Source organism: Heptranchias perlo, chromosome 21, assembly GCF_035084215.1.
Source record: "Heptranchias perlo isolate sHepPer1 chromosome 21, sHepPer1.hap1, whole genome shotgun sequence".
NCBI classification, from domain to species: domain Eukaryota; kingdom Metazoa; phylum Chordata; class Chondrichthyes; order Hexanchiformes; family Hexanchidae; genus Heptranchias; species Heptranchias perlo.
In genome coordinates, this window is record NC_090345.1 from 37238435 (window position 1) to 37251608 (window position 13174).

A 13174-nucleotide genomic window follows, 5' to 3' on the forward strand; every position below is an offset into this window, starting at 1 on the left:
ACAACAGTGACTACACTTCAAAAGTACTTTGTTGGCTGTAAAGCACTTTGAGTTGTCCCACGGTCATGACAGGCACTATAAAAATGCAAGTATTTCTTTCAAAAACTAAATTTTAAAATTACTTTTGGTGTTTCAAGTGCAATTCTTACTGGTTGTAAGTTTCCAAATCAGCACATTCCCTTTGCTCTAAAGATTCTCATTTGTATTGGATTTCTTGGAACAAAACAGGCTGGATATACAGGAAAATACCATCTCAGTTTTCACATTGGGTTCTGGTCACAAAATGCAAGGAGCCAAAAGAGATCAACAAGTACAGGGTATTTTTTGACCAGGAGCTCTTAATATAAAAATTAAGCATTTGTCCCACTGGGAGGTAAATGATTATGGTAATAGCTTCAAAGCAGTTCATGATGGCATTACACAGATAATTAGTGTTACTTAAATGTCCCTGGTGCAAATTTTCAAGCCAGACAATCTGCACACACTAAAAATATATAAATTGTGGTATGGCTAACAGCCAGTTTAAAAACTTCACAGTAACGAACACATTTTTCATTTTGATTGCTTCAGAATTGAAGGAGTTGGTCCATGAAAGGGAAATCAAAGCTATGTGTTTAGAAATAAAACACATCAATGCCGCTGCACATTGGTGTATTAAAATATCATGCCATACTGCAGGACATGGGATCATCTCTAATTCTGCATATGATGAGTTCCTATCTTGTATTCCTCTCTGCGCTACTGCCTTTGATCATATACTGCACCAAAGACTCCAGTTGTTTCACAGTTCTTATCACCTTATTAATCTGAAACATACATACTATAAGATTTTGTGACACCACATTTAGCACATGCAATGGGCAGGGAAAAAAAAAACAACCACCACATTAACCAGTTTTGTACAAATTTGGTGAAAGCACTAAATGACTAAGGCAGTTACTTCTGTTTCAAGAATTTATAACTTACCTCCATGTAAAAGGGCTGCTCTACAGTTGGTTGACACAGCAGCTTTGGCATCTCCTTCAGACAGGCCAAAAAGCAACCCTCTTGCAGTAACTTAGTCAAGTACTACAACTTTATAACATAACAATAATACAGCTTCTTACCTCTATAACTAGCTTTTACATAGCTAAACTGTGGGAAAAAGAGTCTACCATTTAATGTAAATTATACATGCAATTTAAGCCTAATTAACATCTCTATTAGCATTATGAATATTCTTTCCAGGTTTACAGAGTGGAGACACCATAATCACTACACTACTGTACCCCTAATAATAATGTGGAAAAAGTTATTTCACCACCCCTTCTATTTTCCTACATTGTACACATCCCATGCTCAGAATGCAAAACAAAAGCTTCCATCATGGAGCTTACAAAGCAAGACCTAATTTGGACACAAGATTAAGAATAGATCGATCAATTAATCTCATAGAACATTGGTAGTGTTATATTGAGGATGCCAGGAACCATGCTGTAATAATGGTGGGGTGAAATTTACTTATAAATGGGAATGAGGATATTATTAATTTCAACCTTTGTCTGAATTTCAGTAATATATAATTTGTCATCTTGGCTCAATTAGTAGCACTCTCACTCTTGGGTCAGAAGGCTATGGTTCAAGCCGCACATTAGGGCTTCCATGTGTAATCTAGGCTACGTTGTAATGCAGTATTGAGGAGCGTAGAAGAGCATGCCAGGAGCAGCACCAGGCGTACCTAAAAATGAGGTGCCAACCTGGTGAAGCTACAACTCAGGACTACATGCATGCTAAACAGCGGAAGCAACATGCTATAGACAGAGCTAAGCGATTCCACAACCAACGGATCAGATCAAACCTCTGCAGTCCTGCCACATCCAGTCGTGAATGGTGGTGGACAATTAAACAACTAACGGGAGGAGGAGGCTCTGCAAACATCCCCATCCTCAATAATGGCGGAGTCCAGTACGTGAGTGCAAAAGACAAGGCTGAAGCGTTTGCAACCATCTTCAGCCAAAAGTGCCGAGTGGATGATCCATCTCGGCCTCCTCCCGATATCCCCACCATCACAGAAGCCAGTCTGCAGCCAAATCGATTCACTCCACGTGATATCAAGAAACGGCTGAGTGCACTGGATACAGCAAAGGCTATGGGCCCCGACAACATCCCAGCTGTAGTGCTGAAGACTTGTGCTCCAGAACTAGCTGCACCTCGAGCCAAACTGTTCCAGTACAGCTACAACACTGGCATCTACCCGACAATGTGGAAAATTGCCCAGGTATGTCCTGTCCACAAAAAACAGGACAAATCCAATCCGGCCAATTACCGCCCCATCAGCCTACTCTCAATCATCAGCAAAGTGATGGAAGGTGTCGTCGACAGTGCTATCAAGCGGCACTTACTCACCAATAACCTGCTCACCGATGCTCAGTTTGGGTTCCGCCAGGACCACTCGGCTCCAGACTTCATTACAGCCTTGGTCCAAACATGGACAAAAGAGCTGAATTCCAGAGGTGAAGTGAGAGTGACTGCCCTTGACATCAAGGCAGCATTTGACCGAGTGTGGCACCAAGGAGCCCTAGTAAAATTGAAGTCAATGGGAATCAGGGGGAAAACTCTCCAGTGGCTGGAGTCATACCTAGTACAAAGGAAGATGGTAGTGGTTGTTGGAGGCCAATCATCTCAGCCCCAGGGCATTGCTGCAGGAGTTCCTCAGGGCAGTGTTCCAAGCATCTTCAGCTGCTTCATCAATGACCTTCCCTCCATCATAAGTTCAGAAATGGGGATATTTGCTGATAATTGCACAGTGTTCAGTTCCATTCACAACCCCTCAAATAATGAAGCAGTCCGAGCCCGCATGCAGCAAGACCTGGACAACATCCACGCTTGGGCTCATAAGTGGCAAGTAACATTCGCACCAGACAAGTGCCAGGCAGTGACTATCTCCAACAAGAGAGAGTCTAACCACCTCCCCTTGACATTCAACGGCATTACCATTGCCGAATCCACCACCATCAACATTCTGGGGGGGGGGGTCACCATTGACCAGAAACTTAACTGGACCAGCCATATAAACACTGTGGCTACAAGAGAGGTCAGAGGCTGGGTATTCTGCGGCCAGTGACTCACCTCCTGACTCCCCAAAGCCATTCTACCATCGACATGGCACAAGTCAGGAGTGTGATGGAATACTCTCCACTTGCCTGGATGAATGCAACTCCAACAACACTTAAGAAGCTTGACACCATCCAGGACAAAGCAGCCCGCTTGATTGGCATCCCATCCACCACCCTAAACATTCACTCCCTTCACCATCGGCGCACAGTGGCTGCAGTGTGTACCATCCACAGGATGCACTGCAGCAACTCGCCAAGGCTTCTTCGACAGCTCCTCCCATACCCGCGACCGTTACCACCTAGAAGGACAAGAGCAGCAGGCAATTGGGAACAACACCACCTAAACATTTTCCTCCAAGTCACACACCATCCCGACTTGGAAATATATCGCCATTCCTTCATCGTCGCTGGGTCAAAATCCTGGAACTCCCTTCCTAACAGCACTGTGGGAGAACCTTCACCACACGGACTGCAGCGGTTCAAGAAGGCGGCTCACCACCACCTTCTCCAGGGCAATTAGGGATGGACAATAAATGCTGGCCTTGCCAGCGACTCACACATCCCATGAACGAATAAAAAAAAATTATGCAATGATAGGAGCCTGCCCTTTGGATTAATAGTTAAATTAAGGTTCCATCTACCTATTCAGGCGAGTGTAATTATTTGGAGAAGAGTGGGAATTTTCCCAGTATCCCGGCCAACATTCCTTCTTTAATCCATACCTCCAAAAAAAGCAGATTAAATAATCATTCACCTTACTGCCGTTATGGGACATTGCTATACAGATGTGCATACACAGCACTGAACTTTCAAAGTAACTAATTGCAAAGTGCTATGGGACATTTAATGTGATAAAGTGCTATACAAATTGCAGGTATTATTTATTGGTACATTTTACTACTAAAATAACCTGACCTAAAATAGAACCTTCATTCAAGACATTTTCTTCACCCTTTTCCAGCTGTGAACTTGAAAGTTCAGTATAAGTAATTGCAAAAATTATTCAAAAGTGTGCAATATACTGTTGCATAAAATCTGAATTTGGATGTTATTTTTGTTTTATTATAAAAAGGTCAAATGAATCACAGGAAAAAGGTATTTAAGAACAAACTCACTACTGTATGCAGTGCATAAGTATTTTCTACACCAAACACATTTGGGTAAGGATACAGGTTAGCAATGTCGTACGGTCCTCTCAGTTCCAAAGGCTACAGACAGAAAAAAATTGTATTAATATTCTACTGAATTAAAAAAATATACATTTTTGGCACACAAAACATTTTGTAAACTTCCTAAAACATAGCTACCATGGGTTTTAATTTCTCCCAACTTTGCCATATTGCTTTATTACACTCAGAATTAGGCAACACTGCCAAGATCACATTTATTGCCCATCCCTCAAAGCCCTGAAATAGAGGTGATGAATGTCTTTTTAGCGATTGTTCTTACAACTGAATGGTTTGTGAAGTCACTTCAGGTGGCATTACAAGTCAACCACACAACGTGGGACTAGAGTCACTTGAAAGCAGGTTCACTTCCCCAATGGGTATTAGTGGCTTTTTAGGACAATCCGGCTGCTTTCAGCTTTTCTCTGGTGCTAACCCACAGATTATCAGATATATTGAATTCAATATCGCAAATGGCCATGGTAGGGCTGGAGCGTACAACCTGTGGGTTGCTTGTCTAGTACGGTAACCACTACTGTAATCATTGATTGATACCTATACTGGACACCTTTTCATAATTGAAAAATTAAGTTGAAGGCTAATTCCCATGGCACAGGCCACCAGCAAGACTGGAAAAAGAGAGTAAGAGAGATAATCAGGAAGCAGATATTAGTGACAACTTTATGGCCTAAATTTGAATCCGGAGCCGGGAAGACGGCCAGGGTGGGGGAAAAGTTCCTGATGGGAAAACCGGAAATACGGGTTTCCCAGATGTCCGCACGATTTTGACATAAGGACAGTTTTTTTTTGGACTGTTTCCCACCCGACAGGCTAGAAGGATTGACAGGCTGACCTCAGTCAGATGGGAGAAGAGGAAAGAAGAGGATGCGAGCAGGTAAGTCTTAGATGGTAGGTGGGGTCGGAGAGCGCCAGAATGTGTTGGGATGGGATGGGTGGGGTGTCGGAGAGCGCCAGTGGGGCGGGGGGGGGGTGTCAGAGAGCGTCAGTGGGGCGGGGGGGGGGGGGGGTGTCAGAGAGCGTCAGTGGGGCGGGGGGGGGGGGGGGGGGGGGGTGTCAGAGAGCGCCAGTGGGGCGGGGGGGGTGTGTGTCAGGGAGCGCCAGTGGGGCGGGGGGGGGGGGGGGTGTCAGAGAGCGCCAGTGGGGCGGGGGGGGGGGTGTCAGAGAGCGCCAGTGGGACGGGGGGGGGGTGTCAGAGAGCGCCAGTGGGACGGGGGGGGGGTGTCAGAGAGCGCCAGTGGGGCGGGGGGGGGTGTCAGAGAGCGCCAGTGGGGCGGGGGGGGGGGGGTGTCAGAGAGCGCCAGTGGGGCGGGGGGGGGGGGTGTCAGAGAGCGCCAGTGGGGCGGGGGGGGGGCTGTCAGAGAGCACCAGTGGGGCGGTGTCAGAGAGCGCCAGTGGGCCGGGGGGTGGTGGTGTCAGAGAGCGCCAGTGGGCCGGGGGGTGGTGGTGTCAGAGAGCGCCAGTGGGCCGGGGGGGGTGTCAGAGAGCGCCAGTGGGCCGGGGACGGGGACGGGGGGGTGTCAGAGAGCACCAGTGGGGCGGGGGGGGGGGTGTCAGAGAGCGCCAGTGGGGCGGTGTCAGAGAGCGCCAGTGGGCCGGGGGGTGGTGGTGTCAGAGAGCGCCAGTGGGCCGGGGGGTGGTGGTGTCAGAGAGCGCCAGTGGGGCGGGGGGTGGTGGTGTCAGAGAGCGCCAGTGGGGCGGGGGGGGGCTGTCAGAGAGCGCCAGTGGGGCGGGTGTCAGAGAGCACCAGTGGGGCGGGGGGGGGGGGTGTCAGAGAGCGCCAGTGGGGCGGAGGGGGGGGGGGGTGTCAGAGAGCGCCAGTGGGGCGGAGGGGGGGGGGGTCAGAGAGCGCCAGTGGGGCGGAGGGGGGGGGTCAGAGAGCGCCAGTGGGGCGGAGGGGGGGGGTCAGAGAGCGCCAGTGGGGCGGAGGGGGGGGGTCAGAGAGCGCCAGTGGGGCGGAGGGGGGGGGTCAGAGAGCGCCAGTGGGGCGGAGGGGGGGGGGGGGGGGTCAGAGAGCGCCAGTGGGGCGGAGGGGGGGGGTCAGAGAGCGCCAGTGGGGCGGGGGGGGGGTCAGAGAGCGCCAGTGGGGCAGGTCAGAGAGCGCCAGTGGGGCGGTCAGAGAGCGCCAGTGGGGCGGGGGGGGGGTCAGAGAGCGCCAGTGGGGCGGGGGGGGGGGGGGGGGGGGGGTCAGAGAGCGCCAGTGGGGCGGGGGGGGGGGGGGGGGGGTCAGAGAGCGCCAGTGGGGCGGGGGTCAGAGAGCGCCAGTGGGGCCGGGGGGGGGGGGGGGGGTGTCAGAGAGCGCCAGTGGGGCCGGGGGGGGGGGGGGTGTCAGAGAGCGCCAGTGGGGCGGAGGGGGGGGGGGGTGTCAGAGAGCGCCAGTGGGCCGGGGGGGGGGGGGGGTGTCAGAGAGCGCCAGTGGGGCGGAGGGGGGGGGGGGTGTCAGAGAGCGCCAGTGGGGCGGAGGGGTGTCAGAGAGCGCCAGTGGGGCGGAGGGTGTCAGAGAGCGCCAGTGGGCCGGGGGGGGGGTGTCAGAGAGCGCCAGTGGGCCGGGGTGTCAGAGAGCGCCAGTGGGCGGCGGGTGTCAGAGAGCGCCAGTGGGCGGCGGGTGTCAGAGAGCGCCAGTGGGCGGCGGGTGTGTCAGAGAGTGCCAGTGGTGACTGCATGTAGGCTTGTTGGGCCTGGAGGAAACACTCCTGCTCCTACAGGCCCACAAGCTGTGTTATAAAGCCACTTACCTGCTGTTTCGGGTCTTCTCACCGCCTCTCACGTGGCATGAAGTGGAAAGCCTGGGAATCCCGGCTCCCAGGGGCTAAATAAAAAGCTGCTGGAACGGAGGCCTGCAGCCTCCTTAAAAGCTTTAAGTGATTGCCCTGCCTCCTGAGAGAGCTGGTTGGTCCTCCACCCCTCGTCCCGCCTCCGTTAAACCGGAAATGGGCGGATTGGAGGCGGGTTCTGGTTTTTAAAATCATCCCCTATGAGTCTTCCCCGCTGTGAGCACTCATCAGGAGCTTCATCAGCGGTCTCCTTGATTAATGGATGAAAAATTTTGTGGCAGGGTAGGGAGTACACCTCAAATTCCTGATTTGCATTCTCGATGGAGAAGGTTCTATTCCTTAGGCAATGCTAAGCTTGGGTTCTAAAAGTCTGAGATTCAAAGCAGAAAGAAACACAAGGTGGTAAGGCATTTCAGTCTCGAGGTTCTGGGAAAGAATGAGTTACAGTAGGAGAATGTGCAATGAGTTTTGATTTTAATACAGTAGGAAAGTAGGGAGGAGAAGGAGTGTGGAGGAAGCCGTATTGCAACTTAATATTTAAATATTAAATTTAAGCTGTGATCAAAGTTAAACTCAAATGCTACAGTCACTGCTTTTGCAACCAATATAAGCAACTAACTTTATGGTGAATGTTTTTTTTTTGACACACACTGTAGCCTCACTATACAAACTTATTGATGGACATATTTGTTATAAGCAGGTGCTCGTATTAGTGAATTATAATCTAGCAACAGTATTATGATATCGCAAATTATTGCTTCTCAGCGACCTGTGATAGTCTTCATTTAAAATCTTCTGCAGTTATCTTTGCTAGGGTGCTCTTCCAGCCTATGTACTGTTAATACTTTTTGAAGTGGTCAGGTGTGCAGTGTGTGGGAATTTTTTAACCTCATAGTGCAAACTATGCAATAGCACTGGTTTTAGGAGCATTAGCTTGGTTAGCATTGCTTAAATAACTTGTAATAAATACTTTTCTCTTGCAAAATAGTTAAAAAATGGTGCTGCAAACACTGTGAAACTTCCTGAATTGTAATTAGCTGAATCCAGTACACTGCTTCTAGTGGGCTTATGATTAACAAATTACTGTAGAAGATATCACTGCTCCAGTGGGACATGTTATCACACAAAGATAATAGGAACCAAATTTTGAAGAATCAAATTTTTGCAGCATTACTGAAGACTCAAAATTGTCTGCAAAACCATAAATCTTACCCTTTCTGCTGCACTTGACATAATTATGTTCTGAAGGAATACAAACAGAAATGTTACGTTAAGTTTAAACATGGGACTGCAGGATTTCCTACAGCACAACTTTTGCATTTTTAACAACTCCGTCACTAAATAAACAAACAGGAACTCCATATGGTTAGCAATCTAAGGGCAAGATTTGTTATACAATTCAAAGTTCTTTAGGCTAATTGAATGCTAATGACTATGGCTATCACAGTAGGCTATTTATAAGTGGTACAATAATCATAATTTTTAAGCAGCTATCATGATGTATTCATTCTAGGACAACCTAAAGGGGAAGGGTGAAATAGAAGAGGTTCCTTAGGTTTCATTAATTGATTACAAAGATTCAGGATTACAATGATGATCAAAGGGATTCATGCATTACAATATGCATCCCTACAACAAGGGCTCTGCATATTCAAGTTTTGATATATTTAGTTAACACAAAGCAATAAAACAGTAAAGAAACTAGATCAACAACTTGCATTTATATAGCACCTACAACGTAATAAAATGTCCCAAAGCGCTTCACTAGAGTGTTATCAAACAAAATTTGACAACGAGCCACATAAGGAGATATTAGGACAGAAAGGCAGGTTTTAAGGAGCATCTTAAAGAAGGAGGGAGAGGCAGAGAGGGAATTTCAGAGCTTAGGGCTTAGGCAGCTGAAGGCACGGTGATGGTTGAACGGGACTTGGTGCGAGTTAGGATGCGGCAACAGAATTTTGGATGAGCTCAAGTTTACGGAAGGTGCAAGGTGGGAGGCCTGTCAGTAGAGCATTGGAATAGTCGAGTCTCGAGGTAACAAAGGCATGGATGAGAGGTTCAGCAGATGAGCTGAGACGGGGCAGAAACGGGCGATGTTACAGAGGTGGAAGTAGGTGGTCTTAGTGATGGAGAGGATAAGGGGTTGGAAGCTCAGCTCATGGTCAAAACAAGGCAATAAAAAAAAAGTTTTCACAGGGATAAGGTAGCAAATGTTACAATTCCAATGCAACACTAAACATAAACAATACTCCAAGTAAAGAAAGAAACAACCCAGTAAAAAAAAAAGAAAATAAAGGGTGCTGGGGCCCAGTTTCAGACAAAAATCTTGCCCACAACCAGGATTTAATTGTTCGCCAGGGAGCCTACAGGGATTGGAATTGGACCACATGACAATCCAAGCTGTGCTTCCGTTCCCTTCCAAAACAGATCAAGTTTCCTGTTTTTGCATCATTCATTCCAAATTAATACGGTCCCTTAAAGCGAGTTCAAAATAAACAATTCTTTGGTGAATTCCCAGTTGTCTGAGAAGCTCTTTCACCATTATTATTGGTGAAAGAGCTTCTCAGACAACTGGGAATAGCTGGTAGTCCCAGATGCTCTCACTTACAAAAATTATTAAATTTGGTTTTGTTATTGCTCATGATTCCCTTGATTTTACAGTAACAGCTTCTAAAGGGAGTTTAAGAGTAAATTTATATACTTATTATGGCTCTACAACAATCACTATCTTCCCTCAGCCTCATCCATAATCTTATCTTGATTAAACATTGAGATCAGGATAACTCTCGTGCTCACCTTTCCTTTACATATCTGCATCAGGCTGAGTGCATTTGAAATGGTATATCTTCTCATTGTGGAATCTTTAATAGCAGGAGAGTACACCAGTTCAAAGTAAATTCCTCTCTCAATAGCCTGAAATAGAATTAGAAAGTGATCAATAAAATGATATTTAAATAATATGTGAATTGAAAGAACAGGGGAAGAGTTAAGATTGGAACTCATCTACTCAAAAATTGATATGGGTATTCAACTCCTTCATTTCCCTCCCCAACAAGTAGTAAATGTTAATGGATATATACTGGCATACATTATTTCTGGCTCACAAATTTTATAAACTGTGTAACAAACCCAACTCTACTATAAATGCAAGCCTACTGTTGGTGTGATCAGAAGATTGTGGGGGAAAAGATAGAATTATAGAAATTACAGCTCTGGAGGGGGCCCACAGTGCCTGTGCTGGAGCCATCTACTGTATCTCATTTCCCTGCCCTTTCACCTTTTGTATTCTTCTTTTCAAATATATATCCAATTCCAGTCAAATAACATTATAGACTCTTTCTCAATAGCCACTTCTGGCAAAGTATTTCAGTGAAAAATTCCAAACTCCCCCATCATTCTCCCAGTAATAATGCTACTTCCCCTTCATTCTCCTAGTAATGATGCCGAGTCTATAACACCTTGTTACCGACTAAAAGAAACAATCTTTCACTATTTTCCCTCTCAAAATCTTTCATAATATTGAACAACTATTAGACCCCGCCCCCACTTTACTGTTCCAATAAAAAAAGTCCCAATTTTTCAATCCTTTCTTCACAACTACAACTGCTCAATTCCGGGTATCATTCAAGTGAATCTTCACTGTACCCTTTCTATGGCTATAATAACCTTCCTATGTTAGGGTACCCAGAACTGCACATAACTTCACCTGTGGCCTAACCAATGCTTTGTATAAATTCAACATCACTCCCCTGCTTTTACATTCCACGCACCTTTATGTAAATCCCAAATCCCATTTGTAAACCATCAAAAGTAAACTGTATTCCATTTTTAAATTAACACAATTTTCAAACTTTCATGTGGTATATTTCCTTTCTTTCTTTACAAAAAGGTGATTAAATACAACTGCTGAAATACTAGGGCTATGTTTTGACACACAATGAATGTCAAATGACACAATTATATTTACTGGTACAAATTTTGAATGTATAATGCAACAGCTATACTTGGGAACACTTAAACAACTTATTCTGTGGTATGCATACTGTGAAGAGATTCAAGACTTCAAGCAGCCTTAGTTGTTGTATGAAATAAAACTGATTACATATGAATAGCCAAAACCACCATGGAGAAGATATTCAGCAACAGAGTGAGAGATGACCTGTCTCCTGGAAAGAATAAATAATCCTTATTGTCCTAACCTGAAATCTAAACTAAAATTTCTATAATGGCTATCGTCATTCAGTTGAAGACCCATTAATCATGGCCATCTGCAGATACATCATGTGGCATTTTTTTGGCTCCAAGCACAGACAGGAGGGATGATTTCCTCTATGACAGTCTTAAGAAAAATCAAAGAATATACTGCAGTTCAAATACTCAAAAAGCAGATTAGTTATCAACAATTAAAGTGCACAACTTCTTACAAAATGCAACATGGCCAGTTATTTGCAAATGTAAATTTATTGAATGAGGGAGTTATAATGTAGGAGAAGAGTTATTTCTATCTATTTCTGTAGCAATAGCACCCTCTAAAGGAAATCTTACATAAGTGTTTCCATCCGTAAAATTTGTGCACTTTTTTAGGTTGATGCTGATCAAAGAACTTAAGTGTACATATAAATAAATCAGGGTAAATACAGCATTTCAGCTCTCCCAGCAAGGTGGGGGGGGGGGGGGGGGGCGGGGGGTGCTCTGTACAAAAAGAACGTGGGGTGCTGCATCAGGGCTGGTGTGGTGGCCCTTTCTCTTAATGTCCTTTGAGTGCGGCTTCCTTGTTGGGATTGTGGACTTAACCCCATGGCTTCAAGTCTTCTGATAAAGCTACAGTGTAATAGGATTATTTACACGCACAAGAAATGCAGTTGCTAAAAAGGATACTGTGCACTAAAATGCAGGCCATCAGAAAGTCGAAACAGATTAACCGTTACAACTCCCTCACACACAATAAGGGCAAATGCACTGTGCTGATTGGGCCATGTGGGCAGCATTAGTAAGTGCAGCTAAATTAAAGAGCTGCAGTTGTGCCTTAAGGTGGCAGACATGCCATTTGAAGGCTACAACTTTGGAGTTGAAGAAATTGCACAGCATATATTGAGACAGATGGCGGAGGCAGTATAGAAACCCAGGGATCAGAAAGAACGCTCCACGTCTAAAAACAGCACTTTGGAGGCGAGGCTGAGGGAGGCATAACAAAGGTTGCCATTTTTGGGAAGGGAGCAGTTCCCTCAAAAGTCTCCTGTCCAGGATGCCTAAGAGATAGCAGAGCAGATGAATGCCATTTCTCAAGTGTGACATAGAAGCAGTAAAAATTTACCAAATTGAGGAAGTTTACCAAGTTAGGTGCACCCTGAATGTAGCTGCTTCAAGTATAACAATATGACATGCCTAGAACACAAGCTTTCACCTCCACCAGCTGTACCTCGACTCTGGAAGCATGATAGCAGTTTTGAAGTGAGAGTGGAGAAAAAGACCCAAGGAAAGGAAGTGGTTGATGATGTCAACAGGCATTAGGCTGACAAGTGGTAGCTGAGTAATGTGGATCTGGTTTTGGATCTCAGAAGAAATTACTTTGGAAAGCACTAGTAGGGGAGATACTACAAAATGTGACAGGGTGAGGGCAGAAGGGGATGGCTGGGTTAGTGGAGACTGAGACTGCTGAAACGATGAACGTCATCTCCAAAATGGAGGTTACAAGTTCTTCAATTAGATGTCAGAAATGATGGAGAGAGTGGGGGAGGGATGACAGTTTGTGATTGAGGGGTGAAATTTGGGAAGGTTCTTGTCCTCCAGATGATTCTGGATAGTTGGAGGTATTGGCAACTGAAAAGGAGGGGCAATAACTTTTGAAGGGGTCAAACCAGTTTTGGCACTGGTCAATCAGAACAGTCACAAGGCACATGTTTTCAAGCCTGTGATTCTCTGATTTGAGATGTTGAAGATGGCTGCTGTACCATAGGGACCAACAGGGGGGGGACTGTAGAATCTGATGGGGGCAAGAATACCAATGGGAGAGGCTAGGCAGTTGCTGCTGTCAACGAAGGCACTGATATCACGTCAAATATCGGATCAGAAGAGAGTCGTGAGTTAAAGAGAGTACAGGTAAAGGAGATATAGGGTCTCT

General features: G+C 46.0%; 1 protein-coding gene across 1 annotated transcript in view; it reads right to left on the reverse strand.

Moving 5' to 3' along the window:
• The window catches only part of rpp30 (ribonuclease P/MRP 30 subunit), a 38425-nt gene that overhangs the window by 3774 nt on the left and 21477 nt on the right, over window positions 1–13174 (reverse strand). The window contains exons 7-10 of the mRNA XM_068002487.1: window positions 9850–9966; window positions 8266–8295; window positions 4266–4303; window positions 967–1046 (exon numbers count right to left, since the gene is read on the reverse strand). Of these exons, the coding sequence (XP_067858588.1) occupies window positions 967–1046; window positions 4266–4303; window positions 8266–8295; window positions 9850–9966 (265 nt within the window). The remainder of the gene's footprint in view (window positions 1–966; window positions 1047–4265; window positions 4304–8265; window positions 8296–9849; window positions 9967–13174) is intronic.